At 54.4% G+C, this 24,175-nt stretch overlaps 1 protein-coding gene across 1 annotated transcript; it reads left to right on the forward strand.

Moving 5' to 3' along the window:
- Positions 1 to 19,531: 19,531 nt before the first annotated feature.
- Positions 19,532 to 22,834, forward strand: IRF2BPL (interferon regulatory factor 2 binding protein like). Its single transcript, XM_069950464.1, is given in 4 exon segments — positions 19,532 to 19,675; positions 19,678 to 19,900; positions 19,902 to 20,255; positions 20,257 to 22,834. Coding segments are annotated over 4 exon segments (2,073 nt in total). The 5' UTR covers positions 19,532 to 19,623; the 3' UTR covers positions 21,701 to 22,834.
- Positions 22,835 to 24,175: the final 1,341 nt, after the last annotated feature.

Below are 24,175 nucleotides of genomic sequence, written 5' to 3' on the forward strand. Positions count from 1 at the left end.
ACAGACACACGGCTTTTTCTCATGTCTCCGCCAGTGACACCTGTACTTCTCCAATCCTATAGATGTAACAGTTGAACCTCTGTGAAACATAGTGCCCACGTATGATTAACCCCTTCACTGCATCACACAGGACATACAGAAAGTCACAGTAGCCTCTAAAGGAAGGTAAAAGATCATAGAACCCTTGGCCTCTACAACCACCACCAGTTCTTGTACTGACCACTAGATGTCGCATTAGCTCCACCGCATGTTCAGCCACTGAAAACCAGACACAGACGGCGCTATACTGCACACGAGAGCACTACAAATACACAGAAAAATAACAACAGCTATCAACGGATTGTGACAACTTATCTCCACCACACACTGACGGCTACAAGATTAGGGATATGGTGCAACATGGTGGTGTTCATGTCTAGTTACAAGAGACAGCTGTCATGTACAGGGAGATGGCGAAAGGTAGAAGTGCCCTATAGGGGCAGATAGGCTTCATGTAACACCGGAGAGTGTAGGGATTTTCTGTGGACCATACCAGACCTCTGTTTGTTATGTTCCCTCAGAAGCCATATTACGGAGATAGCCTCCCCCCTACACACATGGCCTATGTGACTGCTTAGCATGTTACATGTAAGAAACAGGGAGAGAGCAGTTCTACAGCAGTGAACTGTATGACCACAAGGAGGGGCAGAATACATCTTCTTACACTTTTTCTTCTTTTGTGACTGTTTATGTTGTTGCTGTGTTGATTACATCACAACAGACCTAGAAGGAAATAAAATGGCTGCCGCAGAGGGTGGGGGGTGTTTACTGACTGTAACAGCGAGGAGAAGTGCTCAGCACCATGATTTCTCAGACAAGTTCCAGGAAAACAATCACAGCACGGTCCTGAGCCAGGACGCACCCGACTGCGGCTGACAAATGCGGCCTGTGTGCAGCCAAGGCGGCCAGGAGATGGGACTGCAGCTGGAGTCAGAGCAGTTCAGCCGGGGTCAGATGTGTCATGCGTCCTAAGATTCTGCCAAATGTGTAGTCAGTGTACAGACAGGCAGTACAGGATCCCACAACGTACATGAAAAGTAGTGCACTCCATTATACAGGGATATGCAAATCCAACATGTGTCAAGGAGGACTGCAAATAATACACTGCTAACACGTCTTCTCTGCCATCACACGCCATGACTTGTCTGGCGGCTCTGAAGCATGTGAGAAGTCATGTCCTCCGCACAACAACCAGTACCATTGCCACTTAAAGGAGAGGTCCAGGTTGGGACCTTTTTTTTCAAAAGAGACTCCCAGGCTTCAGCGCCGGGGTCCGCTGTCCTCAGCTCCGGTTCTAGGTCTGAGTGGAGACCTTGGACATGTCAGGCCTGCTCAGCCAGTCAACAGGCATAGCGGGGTCCCACCTCGGCCGCTTACTGGCTGAGAAGGCCTGACACGTAACGTCCCAGGTCCCCACTCAGACCTAGAAGCAATCGGGAATTAGAGTGAAGGACAGCACACCCCTGAGCTGGAGCCGGGGAGGTAAAAGCCCGTACTTATGTTCACCCACCTCCTCCCCGGCTGATTTGAAAAAAAAGTCAGAGCACGGACTTCTCCTTTAAGCTCACCCAGCAACAAAGTAAAAGGAGGCAACACTCTGGGAACTGGGACAGCTAGGTGACTTCTCGGGATCCTCAGGAACATGGGGCTTACACCAAAATTACACAGTAAAAGAATGTGCAGAAACATGACAGAATAAGATGACGGGATCCTTGAGATGCTCCTGGGAGAGTAGATATCCCTATTAGATCAGCAATGGCTCATTGACTCTATAACTGATCGTGTCTGTAACCATCTACAACCTCATGATAGAGCGCCACAAGTGAGGAGATCCATAGAGTAACACCAGGTGTATGAGCAGAGTCCCCGGGAGAGACGCCACAGGTCAGGAGATCCATAGAGTAACACCAGGTGTATGAGCAGAGTCCCCGGGAGAGACGCCACAAGTCACAAGATCACCAGTGTAACACCTGAATCCACAGCAGAGACGCCACAAGTCAGGAGATCCATAGAGTAACACCAGGTGATTGAGCAGAGTCCCCGGGAGAGACGCCACAGGTCAGGAGATCCATAGAGTAACACCAAGTGTATGAGCAGAGTCCCCGGGAGAGACGCCACAGGTCAAGAGATCCATAGAGTAACACCAGGTGTATGAGCAGAGTCCCCGGGAGAGACGCCACAGGTCAGGAGATCCATAGAGTAACACCAGGTGTATGAGCAGAGTCCCCGGGAGAGACGCCACAAGTCACAAGATCACCAGTGTAACACCTGAATCCACAGCAGAGACGCCACAAGTCAGGAGATCCATAGAGTAACACCAGGTGATTGAGCAGAGTCCCCGGGAGAGACGCCACAGGTCAGGAGATCCATAGAGTAACACCAAGTGTATGAGCAGAGTCCCCGGGAGAGACGCCACAGGTCAAGAGATCCATAGAGTAACACCAGGTGTATGAGCAGAGTCCCCGGGAGAGACGCCACAAGTGAGGAGATCCATAGAGTAACACCAGGTGTATGAGCAGAGTCCCCGGGAGAGACGCCACAAGTCACAAGATCCCCAGTGTAACACCTGAATCCACAGCAGAGACGCCACAAGTCAGGAGATCCATAGAGTAACACCAGGTGATTGAGCAGAGTCCCCGGGAGAGACGCCACAGGTCAGGAGATCCATAGAGTAACACCAGGTGTATGAGCAGAGTCCCCGGGAGAGACGCCACAGGTCAGGAGATCCATAGAGTAACACCAGGTGTATGAGCAGAGTCCCCGGGAGAGACGCCACAAGTCACAAGATCCCCAGTGTAACACCTGAATCCACAGCAGAGACGCCACAAGTCAGGAGATCCATAGAGTAACACCAGGTGATTGAGCAGAGTCCCCGGGAGAGACGCCACAGGTCAAGAGATCCATAGAGTAACACCAAGTGTATGAGCAGAGTCCCCGGCAGAGACGCCACAAATCACAAGATCCATAGAGTAACACCAGGTGATTGAGCAGAGTCCCCGGGAGAGACGCCACAGGTCAGGAGATCCATAGAGTAACACCAAGAGTATGAGCAGAGTCCCCGGGAGAGACGCCACAGGCCAGGAGATCCATAGAGTAACCCCAGGTGTATGAGCAGAGTCCCCGGGAGAGACGCCACAGGTCAGGAGATCCATAGAGTAACACCAGGTGTATGAGCAGAGTCCCCGGGAGAGACGCCACAGGTCAGGAGATCCATAGAGTAACACCAAGAGTATGAGCAGAGTCCCCGGGAGAGACGCCACAGACCAGGAGATCCATAAAGTAACCCCAGGGGGGACATTTATGAAGTCTGGCGTTTTTTACGCCGGGCTAACAAATGTCCCCGCAGCTCTGGAGCTCAGGGGATTTATGTAGAGGCGCATTGCCTCTACATAAATCCTGATTGCACGGAGCCCGTCCATGCGAAAAAATTTTAAACCTACGCCAGCTCAGAGCTGGAGTAGGTTTCAGTATCATTTTTCAGCGAAAAAATGATAAATGCGCCGCATGCAGAGGCCACGCTCCGCGTAACGCCCCCTCTCCGCCCCACTGGCGAAGGCGGCGCAGATGCGGAAAAAAAACCATTTGCGAATACTTTTACTCCGATTTGCCCCATCTGCGCCTAAAAAAGGCATTTACACCTTTTCATACGTCCCCCTGGTGTTTAAGCAGAGTCCCTGGGAGAGAGCGCCACAGGTCAGGAGATCTATAGTAACTCAGAGATGAATGAGTCCCCACCATGCAAGTGGCCAGGGCTCGCTTATCAGGGAGAGAAATGATACCGTCCTGGTGGATCCTGGTTATAAACATTGACGGTATGAGACACAAGGGAGCACATTTACCAACGTGTGCCGCTGGCATACGCCACAGAAAGGCCCTACTCACCGGATGGGAGGGTGGGGGTGGGTGAGCACCTAGTTTATCATGGTATTACAAGGCTGGATAGATAGAAGGGCTGTATATACATACATATATATATATATCGTTAGCCATGTCTGTGCAGCCTTTGGTGCGTATATAGAAAATAAAATTATTGCTTACCTCTTGACGCTCCCCGGGGTCCCTCTGTCTGTTCCCATCTCACCGCAGCCACCCCGTCTATGCAGTGACAGGCCGCTCAGCCAATCACTAGCTAAAATGGGACCGCGTTGTGGCTGGTGACTGGCTGGGCGGCCTGTCACTGCACAGACGGCTTCAGCGGTGGCGGCAGGGATCAGGCAGGAGGATGCAGGGAAGCGTGGACAGGTAAGTATATTTTTATTATTATTTTCTATATACTTTCATCAGCCACCGGCCGCGCACCTCCTATTATACAGAACATTACACGGCCGATGATGCAGATTAGCTGAAAGACAACGATCAGCTGAAGATCGGCTCCTCATTCTCTTTATTACACAATTGGGAAGATAGTAGCCTGATATCTGGCTAAATGTGGTGCAAATATTTCATAGCGAATGGGGCGCAAACCAACAAAAGTCGCACAGTGGGATAACTGCACAAGAAATTGACACTTCTTACTGTTTTCAAATAGAAGCTGCATCTGCCCATATATCTTTGCCCCCACTCCTCTGTCTCTTCCTTCTCTCCTCTGTCTCTCCCTTCTCTCCTCTGTCTCTATCGTCTCTCCTCTGTCTCTCCCTTCTCTCCTCTGTCTCTCCCTTCTCTCCTCTGTCTCTCCCTTCTCTCCTGTCTCTCCCTTCTCTCCTCTGTGTCTCTCCTCTGTCTCTCCCTTCTCTCCTCTGTCTCTCCCTTCTCTCGTCTGTGTCTCTCCCTTCTCTCCTCTGTCTCTCCCTTCTCTCCTCTGTCTCTTCCTTATCTCCTCTGTGTCTCTCCCTTCTCTCCTGTCTCTCCCTTCTCTCCTCTGTCTCTTCCTTCTCTCCTCTGTCTCTTCCTTCTCTCCTCTGTCTCTCCCTTCTCTCCTGTCTCTTCCTTCTCTCCTCTGTCTCTCCCTTCTCTCCTCTGTCTCCTCCTTCTCTCCTCTGTGTCTCTCCCTTCTCTCCTCTGTCTCTTCCTCCTCTCCTCTGTCTCTTCCTTCTCTCCTCTGTCTCCTCCTTCTCTCCTCTATGTCTCTCCCTTCTCTCCTCTGTGTCTCTTCCTTCTCTCCTCTGTCTCTTCCTTCTCTCCTCTGTCTCTAACTTCTCTCCTCTGTCTCTCCCTTCTCTCCTCTGTGTCTCTCCTCTGTCTCTCCCTTCTCTCCTCTCTGTCTCTCCCTTCTTTCCTCTGTCTCTCCTTTCTCTCCTCTGTCTCTCCCTTCTCTCCTGTGTCTCTCCCTTCTCTCCTCTGTCTCTCCCTTCTCTCCTTTGTCTCTCCCTTCTCTCCTCTGTCTCTCCCTTCTCTCCTCTGTCTCTCCCTTCTCTCCTCTGTGTCTCTCCTCTGTCTCTCCCTTCTCTCCTCTGTCTCTCCCTTCTCTCCTCTGTGTCTCTCCCTTCTCTCCTCTGTCTCTTCCTTCTCTCCTCTGTCTCTCCCTTCTCTCCTCTGTCTCTCCCTTCTCTCCTCTGTCTCTCCCTTCTCTTCTGTCTCTCCCTTCTCTCCTGTCTCTCCCTTCTCTCCTCTGTCTCTTCCTTCTCTCTTCTGTCTCTCCCTTCTCTCCTGTCTCTTCCTTCTCTCCTCTGTCTCTCCCTTCTCTCCTCTGTCTCCTCCTTCTCTCCTCTGTGTCTCTCCCTTCTCTCCTCTGTCTCTCCCTTCTCTCCTCTGTCTCTCCCTTCTCTCCTCTGTCTCTCCCTTCTCTCCTCTGTCTCTCCCTTCTCTCCTCTGTCTCTCCTTTCTCTCCTCTGTCTCTCCTTTCTCTCCTCTGTCTCTTCCTTCTCTCCTTTGTTTCTCTCCCTTCTCTCCTCTGTCTCTCCCTTCTCTCCTCTGTCTCCTCCTTCTCTCCTCTGTGTCTCTCCCTTCTCTCCTCTGTCTCTTCCTTCTCTCCTCTGTCTCTTCCTTCTCTCCTCTGTCTCCTCCTTCTCTCCTCTATGTCTCTCCCTTCTCTCCTCTGTGTCTCTTCCTTCTCTCCTCTGTCTCTTCCTTCTCTCCTCTGTCTCTTCCTTCTCTCCTCTGTCTCTAACTTCTCTCCTCTGTCTCTCCCTTCTCTCCTTTGTTTCTCTCCCTTCTCTCCTCTGTCTCTCCCTTCTCTCCTCTGTCTCTCCCTTCTCTCCTCTGTGTCTCTCCATTCTCTCCTCTGTCTCTCCCCTCTCTCCTCTGTCTCTCCCTTCTCTCCTCTGTCTCTCCCTTCTCTCCTCTGTGTCTCTCCCTTCTCTCCTCTGTCTCTTCCTTCTCTCCTCTGTCTCTTCCTTCTCTCCTCTGTGTCTCTCCCTTCTCTCCTCTGTCTCTCCCTTCTCTCCTCTGTCTCTTCCTTCTCTCCTCTGTGTCTCTCCCTTCTCTCCTCTGTCTCTCCCTTCTCTCCTCTGTCTCTCCCTTCTCTCCTCTGTCTCTAACTTCTCTCCTCTGTCTCTCCCTTCTCTCCTCTGTGTCTCTCCCTTCTCTCCTCTGTGTCTCTCCCTTCTCACCTCTGTCTCTCCCTTCTCTCCTCTGTCTCTCCCTTCTCTCCAATGTTTCTCCCTTCTCTCCTCTGTGTCTCTTCCTTCTCTCCTCTGTGTCTCTTCCTTCTCTCCTCTGTCTCTTCCTTCTCTCCTCTGTCTCTCCCTTCTCTCCTCTGTGTCTCTCCCTTCTCTCCTCTGTGTCTCTCCCTTCTCTCCTCTGTCTCTCCCTTCTCTTCTCTGTCTCTCCCTTCTCTCCTCTGTCTCTCCCTTCTCTCCTCTGTCTCTTCCTTCTCTCCTCTGTCTCTCCCTTCTCTCCTTTGTCTCTCCCTTCTCTCCTCTGTCTCTCCCTTCTCTCCTCTGTCTCTCTCCCTTCTCTCCTCTGTCTCTTCCTTCTCTCCTCTGTCTCTCCCTTCTCTCCTGTCTCTCCCTTCTCTCCTGTCTCTCCCTTCTCTCCTCTGTCTCTTCCTTCTCTCCTCTGTCTCTTCCTTCTCTCTTCTGTCTCTCCCTTCTCTCCTGTCTCTTCCTTCTCTCCTCTGTCTCTCCCTTCTCTCCTCTGTCTCCTCCTTCTCTCCTCTGTGTCTCTCCCTTCTCTCCTCTGTCTCTTCCTTCTCTCCTCTGTCTCTTCCTTCTCTCCTCTGTCTCCTCCTTCTCTCTTCTATGTCTCTCCCTTCTCTCCTCTGTGTCTCTTCCTTCTCTCCTCTGTCTCTTCCTTCTCTCCTCTGTCTCTTCCTTCTCTCCTCTGTCTCTTCCTTCTCTCCTCTGTCTCCTCCTTCTCTCCTCTATGTCTCTCCCTTCTCTCCTCTGTGTCTCTTCCTTCTCTCCTCTGTCTCTCCCTTCTCTCCTCTGTCTCTTCCTTCTCTCCTCTGTCTCTCCCTTCTCTCCTCTGTCTCTTCCTTCTCTCCTCTGTCTCTTCCTTCTCTCCTCTGTCTCTCCCTTCTCTCCTCTGTCTCTCCTTTCTCTCCTCTGTCTCTCCTTTCTCTCCTCTGTCTCTTCCTTCTCTCCTCTGTGTCTCTCCCTTCTCTCCTCTGTCTCTTCCTTCTCTCCTCTGTCTCTTCCTTCTCTCCTCTGTGTCTCTCCCTTCTCTCCTCTGTCTCTTCCTTCTCTCCTCTGTGTCTCTCCCTTCTCTCCTCTGTCTCTTCCTTCTCTCCTCTGTCTCTCCTTTCTCTCCTCTGTCTCTCCTTTCTCTCCTCTGTCTCTTCCTTCTCTCCTTTGTTTCTCTCCCTTCTCTCCTCTGTGTCTCTCCCTTCTCTCCTCTGTCTCTCCCTTCTCTCCTCTGTCTCTCCCTTCTCTCCTCTGTCTCTCCCTTCTCTCCTCTGTCTCTCCATTCTCTCCTCTGTCTCTCCCCTCTCTCCTCTGTGTCTCTACTCTGTCTCTCCCTTCTCTCCTCTGTCTCTCCCTTCTCTCCTCTGTGTCTCTCCCTTCTCTCCTCTGTCTCTTCCTTCTCTCCTCTGTCTCTTCCTTCTCTCCTCTGTGTCTCTCCCTTCTCTCCTCTGTCTCTCCCTTCTCTCCTCTCCTCTGTCTCTTCCTTCTCTCCTCTGTCTCTCCCTTCTCTCCTCTGTCTCTTCCTTCTCTCCTCTGTCTCTCCCTTCTCTCCTCTGTCTCCTCCGTGTCTCTCCCTTCTCTCCTCTGTCTCTTTCCCTTCTCTCCTCTGTCTCTTCCTTCTCTCCTCTGTCTCTTCCTTCTCTCCTCTGTCTCTCCCTTCTCTCCTCTGTCTCTCCTTTCTCTCCTCTGTCTCTCCTTTCTCTCCTCTGTCTCTTCCTTCTCATCCTTGTTCTCTCCCTTCTCTCCTCTGTCTCTCCCTTCTCTCCTCTGTCTCTCCCTTCTCTCCTCTGTCTCTCTCCTTCTCTCCTCTGTCTCTTCCTTCTCTCCTCTGTCTCTCCCTTCTCTCCTTTGTTTCTCTCCCTTCTCTCCTCTGTGTCTCTCCCTTCTCTCCTCTGTCTCTCCTTTCTCTCCTCTGTCTCTCCTTTCTCTCCTCTGTCTCTCCCTTCTCTCCTTTGTTTCTCTCCCTTCTCTCCTCTGTCTCTCCCTTCTCTCCTCTGTCTCTCCTTTCTCTCCTCTGTCTCTCCTTCTCTCCTCTGTCTCTCCTTCTCTCCTCTGTGTCTCTCCATTCTCTCCTCTGTCTCTCCCCTCTCTCCTCTGTGTCTCTACTCTGTCCTCTCCTTCTCTCCTCTGTGTCTCTCCCTTCTCTCCTCTGTGTCTCTCCCTTTCTCTCCTCTGTCTCTTCCTTCTCTCCTCTGTCTCTCCCTTCTCTCCTCTGTCTCTTCCTTCTCTCCTCTGTCTCTCCCTTCTCTCCTGTCTCTTCCTTCTCTCCTCTGTCTCTTCCTTCTCTCCTCTGTGTCTCTCCCTTCTCTCCTCTGTGTCTCTCCCTTCTCTCCTCTGTCTCTCCCTTCTCTCCTCTGTCTCTAACTTCTCTCCTCTGTCTCTCCCTTCTCTCCTCTGTGTCTCTCCCTTCTCTCCTCTGTGTCTCTCCCTTCTCACCTCTCTCTCCCTTCTCTCCTCTGTCTCCTCCTTCTCTCCTCTATGTCTCTCCCTTCTCTCCTCTGTCTCTCCCTTCTCTCCACTGTCTCTCCCTTCTCTCCTCTGTGTCTCTCCCTTCTCTCCTCTGTCTCTCCCTTCTCTTCATGTCTCTCCCTTCTCTCCTCTGTCTCTCCCTTCTCTCTCTGTGTCTCTTCCTTCTCTCCTCTGTCTCTTCCTTCTCTCCTCTGTCTCTTCCTTCTCTCCTCTGTCTCTCCCTTATCTCCAATGTGTCTCTTCCTTCTCTCCTCTGTCTCTTCCTTCTCTCCTCTGTCTCTAAATTCTCTCCTCTGTCTCTCCCTTCTCTCCTCTGTGTCTCTCCTCTGTCTCTCCCTTCTCTCCTTCTCTGTCTCTCCCTTCTTTCCTCTGTCTCTCCTTTCTCTCCTCTGTCTCTCCCTTCTCTCCTGTGTCTCTCCCTTCTCCTCTGTCTCTCCCTTCTCTCCTTTGTCTCTCCCTCTCTCCTCTGTCTCTCCCTTCTCTCCTCTGTCTCTCCCTTCTCTCCTCTGTGTCTCTCCTCTGTCTCTCCCTTCTCTCCTCTGTCTCTCCTTCTCTCCTCTGTGTCTCTCCCTTCTCTCCTCTGTCTCTTCTTTCTCTCCTCTGTCTCTCCCTTCTCTCCTCTGTCTCTCCCTTCTCTCCTCTGTCTCTTCCCTTCTCTTCTGTCTCTCCCTTCTCTCCTGTCTCTCCTTCTCTACTCTGTCTCTTCCTTCTCTCTTCTGTCTCTCCCTTCTCTCCTGTCTCTTCCTTCTCTCCTCTGTCCTCTCCCTTCTCTCCTCTGTCTCCTCTTCTCTCCTCTGTGTCTCGTCCTTCCTCCCTTCTCTCCTCTGTCTCTCCTCCTTCTCTCCTCTGTCTCCTCCCTTCTCTCCTCTGTCTCTTCCTTCTCTCCTCTGTCTCTCCCTTCTCTCCTCTGTCTCTCCTTTCTCTCCTCTGTCTCTCTCTTTCTCTCCTCTGTCTCTCCTTCTTCCTTTGTTTCTCTCCCTTCTCTCCTCTGTCTCTCCCCTTCTCTCCTCTGTCTCCTCCTTCTCTCCTCTGTGTCTCTCCCTTCTCTCTCTGTCTCGTCCGTTCTCTCCTCTGTCCTTCCTTCTCTCCTCTGTCTCCTCTCCTTCTCTCCTCTATGTCTCTCCCTTCTCTCCTCTGTGTCTCTTCCTTCTCTCCTCTGTCTCTCCTTCTCTCCTCTGTCTCTCACTTCTCTCCTCTGTCTCTCCCTTCTCTCCTTTGTTTCTCTCCCTTCTCTCCTCTGTCTCTCCCTTCTCTCCTCTGTCTCTCCCTTCTCTCCTCTGTGTCTCTCCATTCTCTCCTCTGTGTCTCTCCATTCTCTCCTCTGTCTCTCCCCTCATCTCCTCTGTCTCTCCCTTCTCCTCCTCTGTCTCTCCTTCTCTCCTCTGTGTCTCTCCTCTTCTCTCCTCTGTCTCTCCCTTCTCTCCTCTGTCTCTTCCCTTCTCTCCTCTGTGTCTCTCCCTTCTCTCCTCTGTCTCTCTCCCTTCTCTCCTCTGTCTCTTCCTTCTCTCCTCTGTGTCTCTCCCTTCTCTCCTCTGTCTCTCCCTTCTCTCCTCTGTCTCTCCCTTCTCTCCTCTGTCTCTAACTTCTCTCCTCTGTCTCTCCCTTCTCTCCTCTGTGTCTCTCCCTTCTCTCCTCTGTCTCTCCCTTCTCACCTCTGTCTCTCCCTTCTCTCCTCTGTCTCTCCCTTCTCTCCAATGTTTCTCCCTTCTCTCCTCTGTGTCTCTCCTTCTCTCCTCTGTGTCTCTTCCTTCTCTCCTCTGTCTCTTCCTTCTCTCCTCTGTCTCTCCCTTCTCTCCTCTGTGTCTCTCCCTTCTCTCCTCTGTGTCTCTCCCTTCTCTCCTCTGTCTCTCCCTTCTCTCCTCTGTCTCTCCCTTCTCTCCTCTGTCTCTCCCTTCTCTCCTCTGTCTCTTCCTTCTCTCCTCTGTCTCTCCCTTCTCTCCTCTGTCTCTCCCTTCTCTCCTCTGTCTCTCCCTTCTCTCCTCTGTCTCTCTCCTTCTCTCCTCTGTCTCTTCCTTCTCTCCTCTGTCTCTCCCTTCTCTCCTGTCTCTCCCTTCTCTCCTGTCTCTCCCTTCTCTCCTCTGTCTCTTCCTTCTCTCCTCTGTCTCTTCCTTCTCTCTTCTGTCTCTCCCTTCTCTCCTGTCTCTTCCTTCTCTCCTCTGTCTCTCCCTTCTCTCCTCTGTCTCCTCCTTCTCTCCTCTGTGTCTCTCCCTTCTCTCCTCTGTCTCTTCCTTCTCTCCTCTGTCTCTTCCTTCTCTCCTCTGTCTCCTCCTTCTCTCCTCTATGTCTCTCCCTTCTCTCCTCTGTGTCTCTTCCTTCTCTCCTCTGTCTCTTCCTTCTCTCCTCTGTCTCTTCCTTCTCTCCTCTGTCTCTTCCTTCCTCTGCTCCTCTGTCTCCTCCTTCTCTCCTCTATGTCTCTCCCTTCTCTCCTTTCTCTCCTCTGTCTCTCCCTTCTCTCCTCTGTCTCTCCCTTCTCTCCTCTGTCTCTCCCTTCTCTCCTCTGTCTCTCCCTTCTCTCCTCTGTCTCTCCCTTCTCTCCTCTGTCTCTCCCTTCTCTCCTCTGTCTCTCCTTTCTCTCCTCTGTCTCTCCTTTCTCTCCTCTGTCTCTTCCTTCTCTCCTCTGTGTCTCTCCCTTCTCTCCTCTGTCTCTTCCTTCTCTCCTCTGTCTCTTCCTTCTCTCCTCTGTGTCTCTCCCTTCTCTCCTCTGTCTCTCCCTTCTCTCCTCTGTCTCTTCCTTCTCTCCTCTGTCTCTTCCTTCTCTCCTCTGTCTCTTCCTTCTCTCCTCTGTCTCTCCTTTCTCTCCTCTGTCTCTCCTTTCTCTCCTCTGTCTCTTCCTTCTCTCCTTTGTTTCTCTCCCTTCTCTCCTCTGTGTCTCTCCCTTCTCTCCTCTGTCTCTCCCTTCTCTCCTCTGTCTCTCCCTTCTCTCCTCTGTCTCTCCCTTCTCTCCTCTGTGTCTCTCCATTCTCTCCTCTGTCTCTCCCCTCTCTCCTCTGTGTCTCTACTCTGTCTCTCCCTTCTCTCCTCTGTCTCTCCCTTCTCTCCTCTGTGTCTCTCCCTTCTCTCCTCTGTCTCTTCCTTCTCTCCTCTATCTCTTCCTTCTCTCCTCTGTGTCTCTCCCTTCTCTCCTCTGTCTCTCCCTTCTCTCCTCTGTCTCTTCCTTCTCTCCTCTGTGTCTCTCCCTTCTCTCCTCTGTCTCTTCCTTCTCTCCTCTGTCTCTCCCTTCTCTCCTCTGTCTCCTCCGTGTCTCTCCCTTCTCTCCTCTGTCTCTTTCCCTTCTCTCCTCTGTCTCTTCCTTCTCTCCTCTGTCTCTTCCTTCTCTCCTCTGTCTCTCCCTTCTCTCCTCTGTCTCTCCTTTCTCTCCTCTGTCTCTCCTTTCTCTCCTCTGTCTCTTCCTTCTCTCCTTTGTTTCTCTCCCTTCTCTCCTCTGTCTCTCCCTTCTCTCCTCTGTCTCTCCCTTCTCTCCTCTGTCTCTCCCTTCTCTCCTCTGTCTCTTCCTTCTCTCCTCTGTCTCTCCCTTCTCTCCTTTGTTTCTCTCCCTTCTCTCCTCTGTGTCTCTCCCTTCTCTCCTCTGTCTCTCCTTTCTCTCCTCTGTCTCTCCTTTCTCTCCTCTGTCTCTCCCTTCTCTCCTTTGTGTCTCTCCCTTCTCTCCTCTGTCTCTCCCTTCTCTCCTCTGTCTCTCCCTTTTCTCCTCTGTCTCTCCCTTCTCTCCTCTGTCTCTCCCTTCTCTCCTCTGTGTCTCTCCATTCTCTCCTCTGTCTCTCCCCTCTCTCCTCTGTGTCTCTACTCTGTCTCTCCCTTCTCTCCTCTGTGTCTCTCCCTTCTCTCCTCTGTGTCTCTCCCTTCTCTCCTCTGTCTCTTCCTTCTCTCCTCTGTCTCTCCCTTCTCTCCTCTGTCTCTTCCTTCTCTCCTCTGTCTCTCCCTTCTCTCCTGTCTCTTCCTTCTCTCCTCTGTCTCTTCCTTCTCTCCTCTGTGTCTCTCCCTTCTCTCCTCTGTCTCTCCCTTCTCTCCTCTGTCTCTAACTTCTCTCCTCTGTCTCTCCCTTCTCTCCTCTGTGTCTCTCCCTTCTCTCCTCTGTGTCTCTCCCTTCTCACCTCTCTCTCCCTTCTCTCCTCTGTCTCCTCCTTCTCTCCTCTATGTCTCTCCCTTCTCTCCTCTGTCTCTCCCTTCTCTCCAATGTCTCTCCCTTCTCTCCTCTGTGTCTCTCCCTTCTCTCCTCTGTCTCTCCCTTCTCTTCAATGTCTCTCCCTTCTCTCCTCTGTCTCTCCCTTCTCTCCTCTGTGTCTCTTCCTTCTCTCCTCTGTCTCTTCCTTCTCTCCTCTGTCTCTTCCTTCTCTCCTCTGTCTCTCCCTTCTCTCCTCTGTTTCTCTCCCTTCTCTCCTCTGTGTCTCTCCCTTCTCTCCTCTGTCTCTCCCTTCTCTCCTCTGTCTCTCCCTTCTCTCCTCTGTCTCTTCCTTCTCTCCTCTGTCTCTCCCTTCTCTCCTCTGTCTCTCCCTTCTCTCCTCTGTCTCTCCCTTCTCTCCTCTGTCTCTCCCTTCTCTCCTCTGTGTCTCCCTTCTCTCCTCTGTGTCTCTCCCTTCTCTCCTCTCTCTCCCTTCTCTCCTCTGTCTCTCCCTTCTCTCCTCTGTCTCTTCCTTCTCTCCTCTGTCTCTTCCTTCTCTCCTCTGTCTCTCCCTTCTCTCCTCTGTCTCTTCCTTCTCTCCTCTGTGTCTCTCCCTTCTCTCCTCTGTGTCTCTCCCTTCTCTCCTCTGTCTCTTCCTTCTCTCCTCTGTGTCTCTCCCTTCTCTCCTCTGTCTCTCCCTTCTCTCCTCTGTCTCTCCTTTCTCTCCTCTGTCTCTCCCTTCTCTCCTCTGTCTCTCCTTTCTCTCCTCTGTCTCTCCCTTCTCTCCTCTGTCTCTCCTTTGTCTCTCCCTTCTCTCCTTTGTTTCTCTCCCTTCTCTCCTCTGTCTCTCCCTTCTCTCCTGTCTCTTCCTTCTCTCCTCTGTCTCTTCCTTCTCTCCTCTGTCTCTCCCTTCTCTCCTCTGTCTCTCCCTTCTCTCTCTGTCTCCCTTCTCTCCTGTCTCTCCCTTCTCTCCTCTGTCTCTCCCTTCTCTCCTCTGTCTCTCCTTTCTCTCCTCTGTCTCTCCTTTCTCTCCTCTGTCTCTCCCTTCTCTCCTTTGTGTCTCTCCCTTCTCTCCTGTTTCTCTCCCTTCTCTCCTTTGTTTCTCTCCCTTCTCTCCTCTGTCTCTCCCTTCTCTCCTCTGTGTCTCTCCCTTCTCTCCTCTGTCTCTCCCTTCTCTCCTCTGTCTCTCCCTTCTCTCCTCTGTCTCTCCTTTCTCTCCTCTGTCTCCTTTCTCTCCTCTGTCTCTTCCTTCTCTCCTCTGTGTCTCTCCCTTCTCTCCTGTGTCTCTCCCTTCTCTCCTCTGTGTCTCTCCCTTCTCTCCTCTGTGTCTCTCCCTTCTCTCCTCTGTCTCCTCCTTCTCTCCTCTGTCTCTCCCTTGTCTCCTCTGTCTCTCCCTTCTCTCCTCTGTCTCTCCTTTCTCTCCTCTGTCTCTTCCTTCTCTCCTGTGTCTCTCCCTTCTCTCCTCTGTGTCTCTCCCTTCTCTCCTCTGTGTCTCTCCCTTCTCTCCTCTGTCTCCTCCTTCTCTCCTCTGTCTCTTCCTTCTCTCCTCTGTGTCTCTCCCTTCTCTCCTCTGTCTCTCCCTTCTCTCCTCTGTCTCTCCTTTCTCTCCTCTGTCTCCTTTCTCTCCTCTGTCTCTTCCTTCTCTCCTCTGTCTCTTCCTTCTCTCCTCTGTCTCTCTCTTCTCTCCTTTGTTTCTCTCCCTTCTCTCCTCTGTCTCTCCCTTCTCTCCTCTGTCTCTCCCTTCTCTCCTCTGTCTCTAACTTCTCTCCTCTGTCTCTAACTTCTCTCCTCTGTCTTTTTCTTCTCTCCTCTGTCTCTCCCTTCTCTCCTCTGTGTCTCTCCTCTGTCTCTCCCTTCTCTCCTCTGTGTCTCTCCTCTGTCTCTCCCTTCTCTCCTCTGTCTCTCCCTTCTCTCCTCTGTCTCTCCCTTCTCTCCTCTGTCTCTCCTTCTCTCCTCTGTCTCTTCCGTCTCTCCTCTGTCTCTTCCGTCTCTCCTCTGTTTCTTCCTTCTCTCCTCTGTCTCTTCCTTCTCTCTGTGACATGAGTTTCAGCTCCTGTGCTCAGTCCGGAGCTCCCTCATATACGTGTGACCAAAGCCTGGAGTCCCCACACTGATCCCCACATCTAGGGGTCCCCACACTGATCCCCACATCTAGGGGTGCCCACACTGATCCTCACATCTAGAGGTCCCCACACTGATCCCCACATCTAGAGGTCCCCACACTGATCCTCACATCTAGGGGTCCCCACACTGATCCCCACATTTAGGAGTCCCCACACTGATCCCCACATCTAGGAGTCCCACACTGATCCCCACATCTAGCAGTCCCCACACTGATCCCCACATCTAGGGGTCCCCACACTGATATCCACACTGATCCCCACATCTAGGAGTCCCCACACTGATACCCACATCTAGGGGTCCCCACACTGATCCTCACACTGATCCCCACACTGATCCCCACATCTAGAGGTCCCCACACTGATCCCCACATCTAGGGGTCCCCACACTGATCCCCACATCTAGGGGTCCCCACACTGATCCCCACATCTAGGGGTCCCCACACTGATCCCCACATCTAGGGGTCCCCACACTGATCCTCACATCTAGGGGTCCCCACACTGATACCCACATCTAGGGGTCCCCACACTGATCCTCACATCTAGGGGTCCCCAAACTGATCCCACATCTAAGGGTCCCCACACTGATCCCCACATCTAGGGGTCCCCACACTGATCCTCACATCTAAGGGTCCCCACACTGATCCCCACATCTAGGGGTCCCCACACTGATCCCCACATCTAAGGGTCCCCACACTGATCCCCACATCTAGGGGTCCCCACACTGATCCTCACATCTAAGGGTCCCCACACTGATCCCCACATCTAGGGGTCCCCACACTGATCCCCACATCTAGGGGTCCCCACACTGATCCCCACATCTAGGGGTCCCCAAACTGATCCCCACATCTAAGGGTCCCCACACTGATCCCCACATCTAGGGGTCCCCACACTGATCCCCACATCTAGGGGTCCCCAAACTGATCCCCACATCTAGGAGTCCCCACACTGATCCTCACATCTAGGGGGTCCCCACACTGATCCTCACATCTAGGGGTCCCCACACTGATATCCACACTGATCCCCACATCTAGGAGTCCCCACACTGATCCCCACATCTAGGAGTCCCCACACTGATCCCCACATCTAGGAGTCCCCACACTGATCCCCACATCTAGGAGTCCCCACACTGATCCCCACATCTAGGGGTCCCCACACTGATCCTCACATCTAGGGGTCCCCAAACTGATCCCCACATCTAGGAGTCCCCACACTGATCCCCACATCTAGCAGTCCCCACACTGATCCCCACATCTAGGGGGTCCCCACACTGATCCCCACATCTAGCAGTCCCCACACTGATCCCCACATCTAGAGGTCCCCACACTGGTCCCCACATCTAGGGGTCCCCACACTGATCCCCACATCTAGGGGTCCCCACACTGATCCCCACATCTAGGAGTCCCCACACTGATCCCCACATCTAGGGGTCCCCACACTGATCCCCACATCTAGGGGTCCCCACACTGATCCCCACATCTAGGGGTCCCCACACTGATCCCCACATCTAGGGGTCCCCACACTGATCCTCACATCTAGGGGTCCCCACACTGATACCCACATCTAGGGGTCCCCACACTGATCCTCACATCTAGGGGTCCCCAAACTGATCCCCACATCTAAGGGTCCCCACACTGATCCCCACATCTAGGGGTCCCCACACTGATCCCCACATCTAAGGGTCCCCACACTGATCCCCACATCTAGGGGTCCCCACACTGATCCCCACATCTAAGGGTCCCCAAACTGATCCCCACATCTAGGAGTCCCCACACTGATCCCCACATCTAGGGGTCCCCACACTGATCCCCACATCTAGGGGTCCCACACTGATCCTCACATCTAAGGGTCCCCACACTGATCCCCACATCTAGGGGTCCCCACACTGATCCCCACATCTAGGAGTCCCCACACTGATCCTCACATCTAGGGGGTCCCCACACTGATCCTCACATCTAGGGGTCCCCACACTGATATCCACACTGATCCCCACATCTAGGAGTCCCCACACTGATCCCCACATCTAGGAGTCCCCACACTGATCCCCACATCTAGGAGTCCCCACACTGATCCCCACATCTAGGAGTCCCCACACTGATCCCCACATCTAGGGGTCCCCACACTGATCCTCACATCTAAGGGTCCCCAAACTGATCCCCACATCTAGGAGTCCCCACACTGATCCCCACATCTAGGGGTCCCCACACTGATCCTCACACTGATCCCCACACTGATCCCCACATCTAGGAGTCCCCACACTGATCCCCACATCTAGGGGTCCCCACACTGATCCTCACATCTAGGAGTCCCCACACTGATCCCCACACTGATCCCCACATCTAGGAGTCCCCACACTGATCCCCACATCTAGGGGTCCCCACACTGATCCTCACACTGATCCCCACACTGATCCTCACATCTAGGAGTCCCCACACTGATCCCCACACTGATCCCCACATCTAGGAGTCCCCACACTGATCCCCACACTGATCCCCACATCTAGGAGTCCCCACACTGATCCCCACACTGATCCCCACATCTAGGAGTCCCCACACTGATCCTCACATCTAGGAGTCCCCACACTGATCCTCACATCTAGGAGTCCCCACACTGATCCCCACACTGATCCCCACATCTAGGAGTCCCCACACTGATCCCCACATCTAGGGGTCCCCACACTGATCCTCACACTGATCCCCACACTGATCCTCACATCTAGGAGTCCCCACACTGATCCCCACACTGATCCCCACATCTAGGAGTCCCCACACTGATCCCCACATCTAGGAGTCCCCACACTGATCCCCACATCTAGGGGTCCCCACACTGATCCTCACACTGATCCCCACACTGATCCTCACATCTAGGAGTCCCCACACTGATCCCCACATCTAGGAGTCCCCACACTGATCCCCACATCTAGGGGTCCCCACACTGATCCTCACACTGATCCCCACACTGATCCCCACATCTAGGAGTCCCCACACTGATCCCCACACTGATCCCCACATCTAGGAGTCCCCACACTGATCCCCACATCTAGGAGTCCCCACACTGATCCCCACATCTAGGGGTCCCCACACTGATCCCCACATCTAGGGGTCCCCACACTGATCCCCACATCTAGGAGTCCCCACACTGATCCCCACATCTAGGGGTCCCCACACTGATCCCCCCATCTAGGAGTCCCACACTGATCCCCACACTGATCCCACATCTAGGGTCCCCACACTGATCCTCCACATCTAGGGGGTCCCCACACTGATCCTCACATCTAGGGTCCCCCAAACTGATCCCACATCTAGGAGTCCCCACACTGATCCCCACATCTAGGGGTCCCCACACTGATCTCACACTGATCCCCCACACTGATCCCCACATCTAGGAGTCCCCACACTGATCCCCACACTGAATCCCACATCTAGGAGGTCCCACACTGATCCCCACATCTAGGGGGTCCCCACACTGATCCCACATCTAGGGGTCCCCACACTGATCCCCACACTGATCCCCACACTGATCCCCACATCTAGGAGTCCCCACACTGATCCCCACATCTAGGGGTCCCCACACTGATCCCCACATCTAGGGGGTCCCCACCATGGAGAGGAGTCCTCGGAGGCTTCGGGACAGGGAAGAGTTAAGTCTGGTGGGTGGAGCTAGAGAGCGCTGTTCTCGGGGTCTCCATGACAACTGAGAGGCATCTAGGGGGCGGGGCCTGGCCGGGTGCCAGCACTAGCCAACTCCCATAATCCTTTGCTGGACATTCGCCCGAAGTAACAGCCAGACAGAATGGGGCGCCCGCCCGCCCGCTCCCCTCCCCCTCACACCCAGGTCACCATTATTAGTCACACTACGTCATGGAGGAAGTGTGTGAGGACAGCGGCCGCCGCGGGAAGTGTGAACGGTGCCGTGCCCACACTCTCCGCCCCTCCTTCTCACCGCGGGCTCGCTGACACCTGTAGTCCTCCCCGGGCTAGCGAGTAAAGCCGCGCGGGTCACGTGTCCGCCCTTCGTCACGTGCGCTCGGGGCCGCAGACAGGGCGGGACGCGGCAGGGCGCATGCGCGGGATAATTCCAGCGACGCCACGGCTTGTTTGTGAAGGCGGTGACGTCACGGCCAGGTGGCATTCCTCGGCTGGAGGGGGCGCGGCGTCATCACGGAGCTCGGCACGCACGCATGCGCGGAGCGACAGCCCTGCCTGACCGAACCTGCGCGACCCCGTGATTGCGCGCTCCGGGCGGGCTGCGGCTTGCAGAGAAGCTGAGGAGAGACGGAGGCAGAGCACGCCGGGGAGCGGAGAGCAGAGCGAGCAGTACCGGAGCCGCGGCAGCCGCCAGCCATCCTCCCAGCCTGCCGGAGCCCGTGCATGCCCCCCTCCCCCCCCGGCGCAGCATGTCAGCCGCACAGGTGTCCTCGTCCCGCCGGCAGTCGTGTTACCTGTGTGACTGCCCCGGATGCCATGGGCCATGATCTGGGACTTCACCGAGCCCGTGTGCCGCGGCTGCGTCAACTACGAGGGGGCTGACCGCATTGAATTCGTCATTGACACGGCCCGCCAGCTGAAGCGCAGCCATGGCTTCCAAGATGGCCGCTCTCCGGGGCCACAGGGGCCCGGATCTGGTGGAGCAGCCAAGACGCATCCGGGCCGTGCAGGCCGCCCTGACCGCCAAGGACACGGCGCAGCTCAACCACCTGGATGGTGCTTCTAAGGCCGCCGCCTCTGGACTGGACAGGTACGGCCTGGCCACGGAACGCGGACGCTTCGAGTACACCCTGGCCGCTGCCGCACGACTTCCCAACGGCCTCAATGGCTTTCCTAAACCGGGAGAGGATGGACCCCCAGAACTTAACCGCCAGAGCCCCAACTCCCGAGGCCGCACGGGCCATGGACTGATCCCGCAACTGGGGCCCGGACAGCTCAGCGTTCCCCCCAACCTGCTGCCACAGACCCTGCTGAATGGCCCGCCCACAGCGTCCTCCTCTGCGGCCCCACATGTGCTGGGTAGGGGCCCAGTGGATCCAGTGGCCTTAACGTCCCCCCTCCCCCACGGCCACCTCTTCGGGTGACCCCAAGCGCCCTGGCTCGGTATCCAGCACTGATCAGGAGCGGGAGCTGAAGGAGAAGCAGCGTAACAGCGAGGCGCTGTCCGAACTAACGGAGAGTCTGCGCAGCCGGGCCGAGGAGTGGGCTGGGAAACCCAAGCCGGTGCGAGACACCCTGCTCACCCTGTCCGCCTGCACGCCCTTCGATGTCCGCTTCAAGAAAGACCACTCTCTTCTGGGGCGAGTCTTTGCCTTCGATGCCACATCCAAGCCGGGGCTCCTGGACTACGAGCTGAAGTTGTTTGTGGAATACCCCAGCGGCTCGCTCAACGTCTTCAGCTCGGCCTCGGGGGTGGCCAAGCAGATGTATCAGGACTGCATGAAAGACTTTGGCCGTGGCCTCTCTTCTGGATTTAAATACTTAGAGTATGAGAAGAAGCATGGCTCTGGGGACTGGCGGCTGTTGGGGGACTTGCTACCTGAGTCAGTGCGCTTCTTTAAGGAGATGGTTGGAGCGGACATGCTGCCACAACCCTACCTTGACCCCGGCTGCCCCATGCTACCCAGTGCACTAGTGAACCTGCCTCGTGCTCTGGCAGCCGCCGCCGCGTCCTCCTCCGCCGGGGCCAGCGGTCAGGCTCGCGGTGGAGTAAGGAAAAGAAAGGCCTCTCCTGAACCAGACTCTGCTGATGGTCAGGTGTGGATTGGTCAGCCAGATGCTATAAAGCTGGGCCTGTCAGCTGCTGGAGGCGCTCCATCCTCCTCATCTTCAGCAGCCTCTTATGGTGGTCCAGCTCCCCCGCCTCCACCACTTGGTCCTGGGCACCCACAAAGAACCACACCACCTGAGAGTACTCCACCAAACGGCCCCTCACCTATGGCTGCCCTGCAGTCCGTGACAGATACTTTAGGTACAGCTCATTCTCCCAAGGACGGTCAGACAGGTGGGGGGCCTCCGGTGCACTCCACCACTTCTTCGGCTCGCAGGAATAGTAGCAGCCCAGTGTCTCCGGCATCAGTGCCCGGGGCAAGACGACTGAACTCTCGTAATGGTGCAGGTTCTGGGGAACTTAATCTTCAAGTGGCACCTGCAGGTGGAGCGCCTCACCCAGGAATGGACCAAGTGCACCCCCAGAACATTCCCGACTCCCCCATGGCCAACAGTGGCCCTCTCTGCTGCACCATCTGCCATGAACGTCTGGAGGACACACACTTTGTCCAGTGCCCGTCTGTACCCAGCCACAAGTTCTGTTTCCCCTGCTCTCGAGAAAGCATCAAAGCCCAAGGGGCAACAGGTGAGGTCTACTGCCCCAGCGGAGAGAAGTGCCCCCTGGTGGGATCCAATGTTCCTTGGGCTTTCATGCAGGGGGAGATTGCCACGATCCTTGCAGGAGATGTAAAGGTGAAAAAGGAGAGAGACCCGTAGTATGGGGGGATAACAATGACTCCTGTGAACAGACCCTTTCCCCCACCTCTAACCTGCTGAGCACGGATAGGCACCTGCTGTGGTGGGGGGGGGACTCGGGGCTCCTGGACCTTGTACATTTTGCATCTACTTCACTCTATCCCATTGTGCCCTGGACCTGTCCACGTGAGACCATGTAACCCGATGATCAGCCCATCCACAGGTCTGGGGGCCATTCTGGGAATTGGAGCTGTGATCTGGGACACTTTCTACTCTTCATCTTTTTTGGGGATAATGTGCTGGATTTTATTATCGTAAAAAAAATTAGGGGAAAAAAAACAAACGTACAAAAATTAAAAAAAAAAAAAAACCCTTCCCTGATGCCGGCCCTCCCTGCCTCGGGCAGAACTTGGATTGTGGCCCCTCTGGACAGTGGCAGGACAGGCTTGTATAAAGCTTTGTGGCCCCCTGGACAGCAGCAGGATGAGGCCTGTTGAGCTTCGTGGCCCCCCTGGACAGCAGCAGGACGGAGCCCTATAAAGCTTTGCGGCCCCCCGGACTGCCGGCCGCACTGACTTAGTCTTATGTACAGATCTTATTTTTGTGTTTGGGAAGTTTGCGGCACTTGATGGTGTGAGGCGGGGGTGCGGGTGGTCTTACATGTCCTTCTTCCTCCTCTCCCTCCCTCTCTTTTCCTTTTCTCGTCTGTTTTTCCCGCTTTTGTGGCGATTTGTGTCACTAGGTTCTGGTTATAGCACTTAGCGCCAGGCTGCTGGTGTGTAAGTTCTTGTCCCGGGGGTGGGGTGGGGGGTGGAGAGAGTATATAGATATATATGTACGGACACGTCCATCTCCCCCACACTACGGAGGGGGGGGGGGTCTACACTTAATGCGGTTGTGATTGGTTTAACCCATGGAGTGCCGGCAGGCAGTGCGGTCTCCAGGCCAGTACCTATTTCTTTATATAGATGACTATAAATATATATATATTTTTCTTTTTGCACGGATGCTTCTCGGCAGTAGAGCAGATCGCCGTCTGTACATTGGGGGGAGGGGGGACCTTTTCTTTGTCCAGAATACATTTCTGTAGTACGACAGACCACTGTTATGTGCCTTGGAGCTGATGACATTGTAATAAATCTGATTCATACTATTGCTTTTGGAAACGGCGTTTTTTTTTGTGAGTGCGGCGCAGAGTGATGTCTGGATGCTGCACCCCCCTAAGGGTTAATGATGTCCCCGCTGCACGCACCCCCCCTAATAACAGTGTGACATGGCGGCAGGTAGTATACTAACATGGTGCAGACCCCTCAGGGGGAGCGATGGGTTAATGATGTCCCCGCTGCCTCCCCCCCCTAATAACAGTGTGACATGGCGGCAGGTAGTATACTAACATGGTGCAGACCCCTCAGGGAGAGCGATGGGTTAATGATGTCCCTGCCCCCCCAATAACAGTGTGACATGGCGGCAGGTAGTATACTAACATGGTGCAGACCCCTCAGGGAGAGCGATGGGTTAATGATGTCCCCGCTGCCCCCCCCCCCCCCAATAACAGTGTGACATGGCGGCAGGTAGTATACTAACATGGTGCAGACCCCTCAGGGAGAGCGATGGGTTAATGATGTCCCCGCTGCCCCCGCCTAATAACAGTGTGACATGGCGGCAGGTAGTATACTAACATGGTGCAGACCCCTCAGGGAGAGCGATGGGTTAATGATGTCCCCGCTGCGCCCCCCCCCCCCCCCCCTAATAACAGTGTGACATGGCGGCAGGTAGTATACTAACATGGTGCAGACCCTCAGGGGGAGCGATGGGTTAATGATGTCCCCGCTGCCCCCCCCCCTAATAACAGTGTGACATGGCGGCAGGTAGTATACTAACATGGTGCAGACCCCTCAGGGAGAGCGATGGGTTAATGATGTCCCCGCTGCCCCCCCCCCTAATAACAGTGTGACAAGGCGGCAGGTAGTATACTAACATGGTGCAGACCCCTCAGGGAGAGCGATGGGTTAATGATGTCCCCGCTGCCCCCCCCCCCCCTAATAAGTGTGACATGGCGGCAGGTAGTATACTAACATGGTGCAGACCCCTCAGGGAGAGCGATGGGTTAATGATGTCCCTGCTGCTCCCCCCCCCCCCAATAACAGTGTGACATGGCGGCAGGTAGTATACTAACATGGTGCAGACCCGTCAGGGAGAGCGATGGGTTAATGATGTCCCCGCTGCCCCCCCCCCCCCCTAATAACAGTGTGACATGGCGGCAGGTAGTATACTAACATGGTGCAGACCCCTCAGGGAGAGCGATGGGTTAATGATGTCCCCGCTGCCCCCCCCCTAATAACAGTGTGACATGGCGGCAGGTAGTATACTAACATGGTGCAGACCCCTCAGGGAGAGCGATGGGTTAATGATGTCCCCGCTGCCCCCCCCTAATAACAGTGTGACATGGCGGCAGGTAGTATACTAACATGGTGCAGACCCCTCAGGGAGAGCGAT

Source organism: Dendropsophus ebraccatus, chromosome 13 (assembly GCF_027789765.1).
Source record: "Dendropsophus ebraccatus isolate aDenEbr1 chromosome 13, aDenEbr1.pat, whole genome shotgun sequence".
NCBI lineage: Eukaryota > Metazoa > Chordata > Amphibia > Anura > Hylidae > Dendropsophus > Dendropsophus ebraccatus.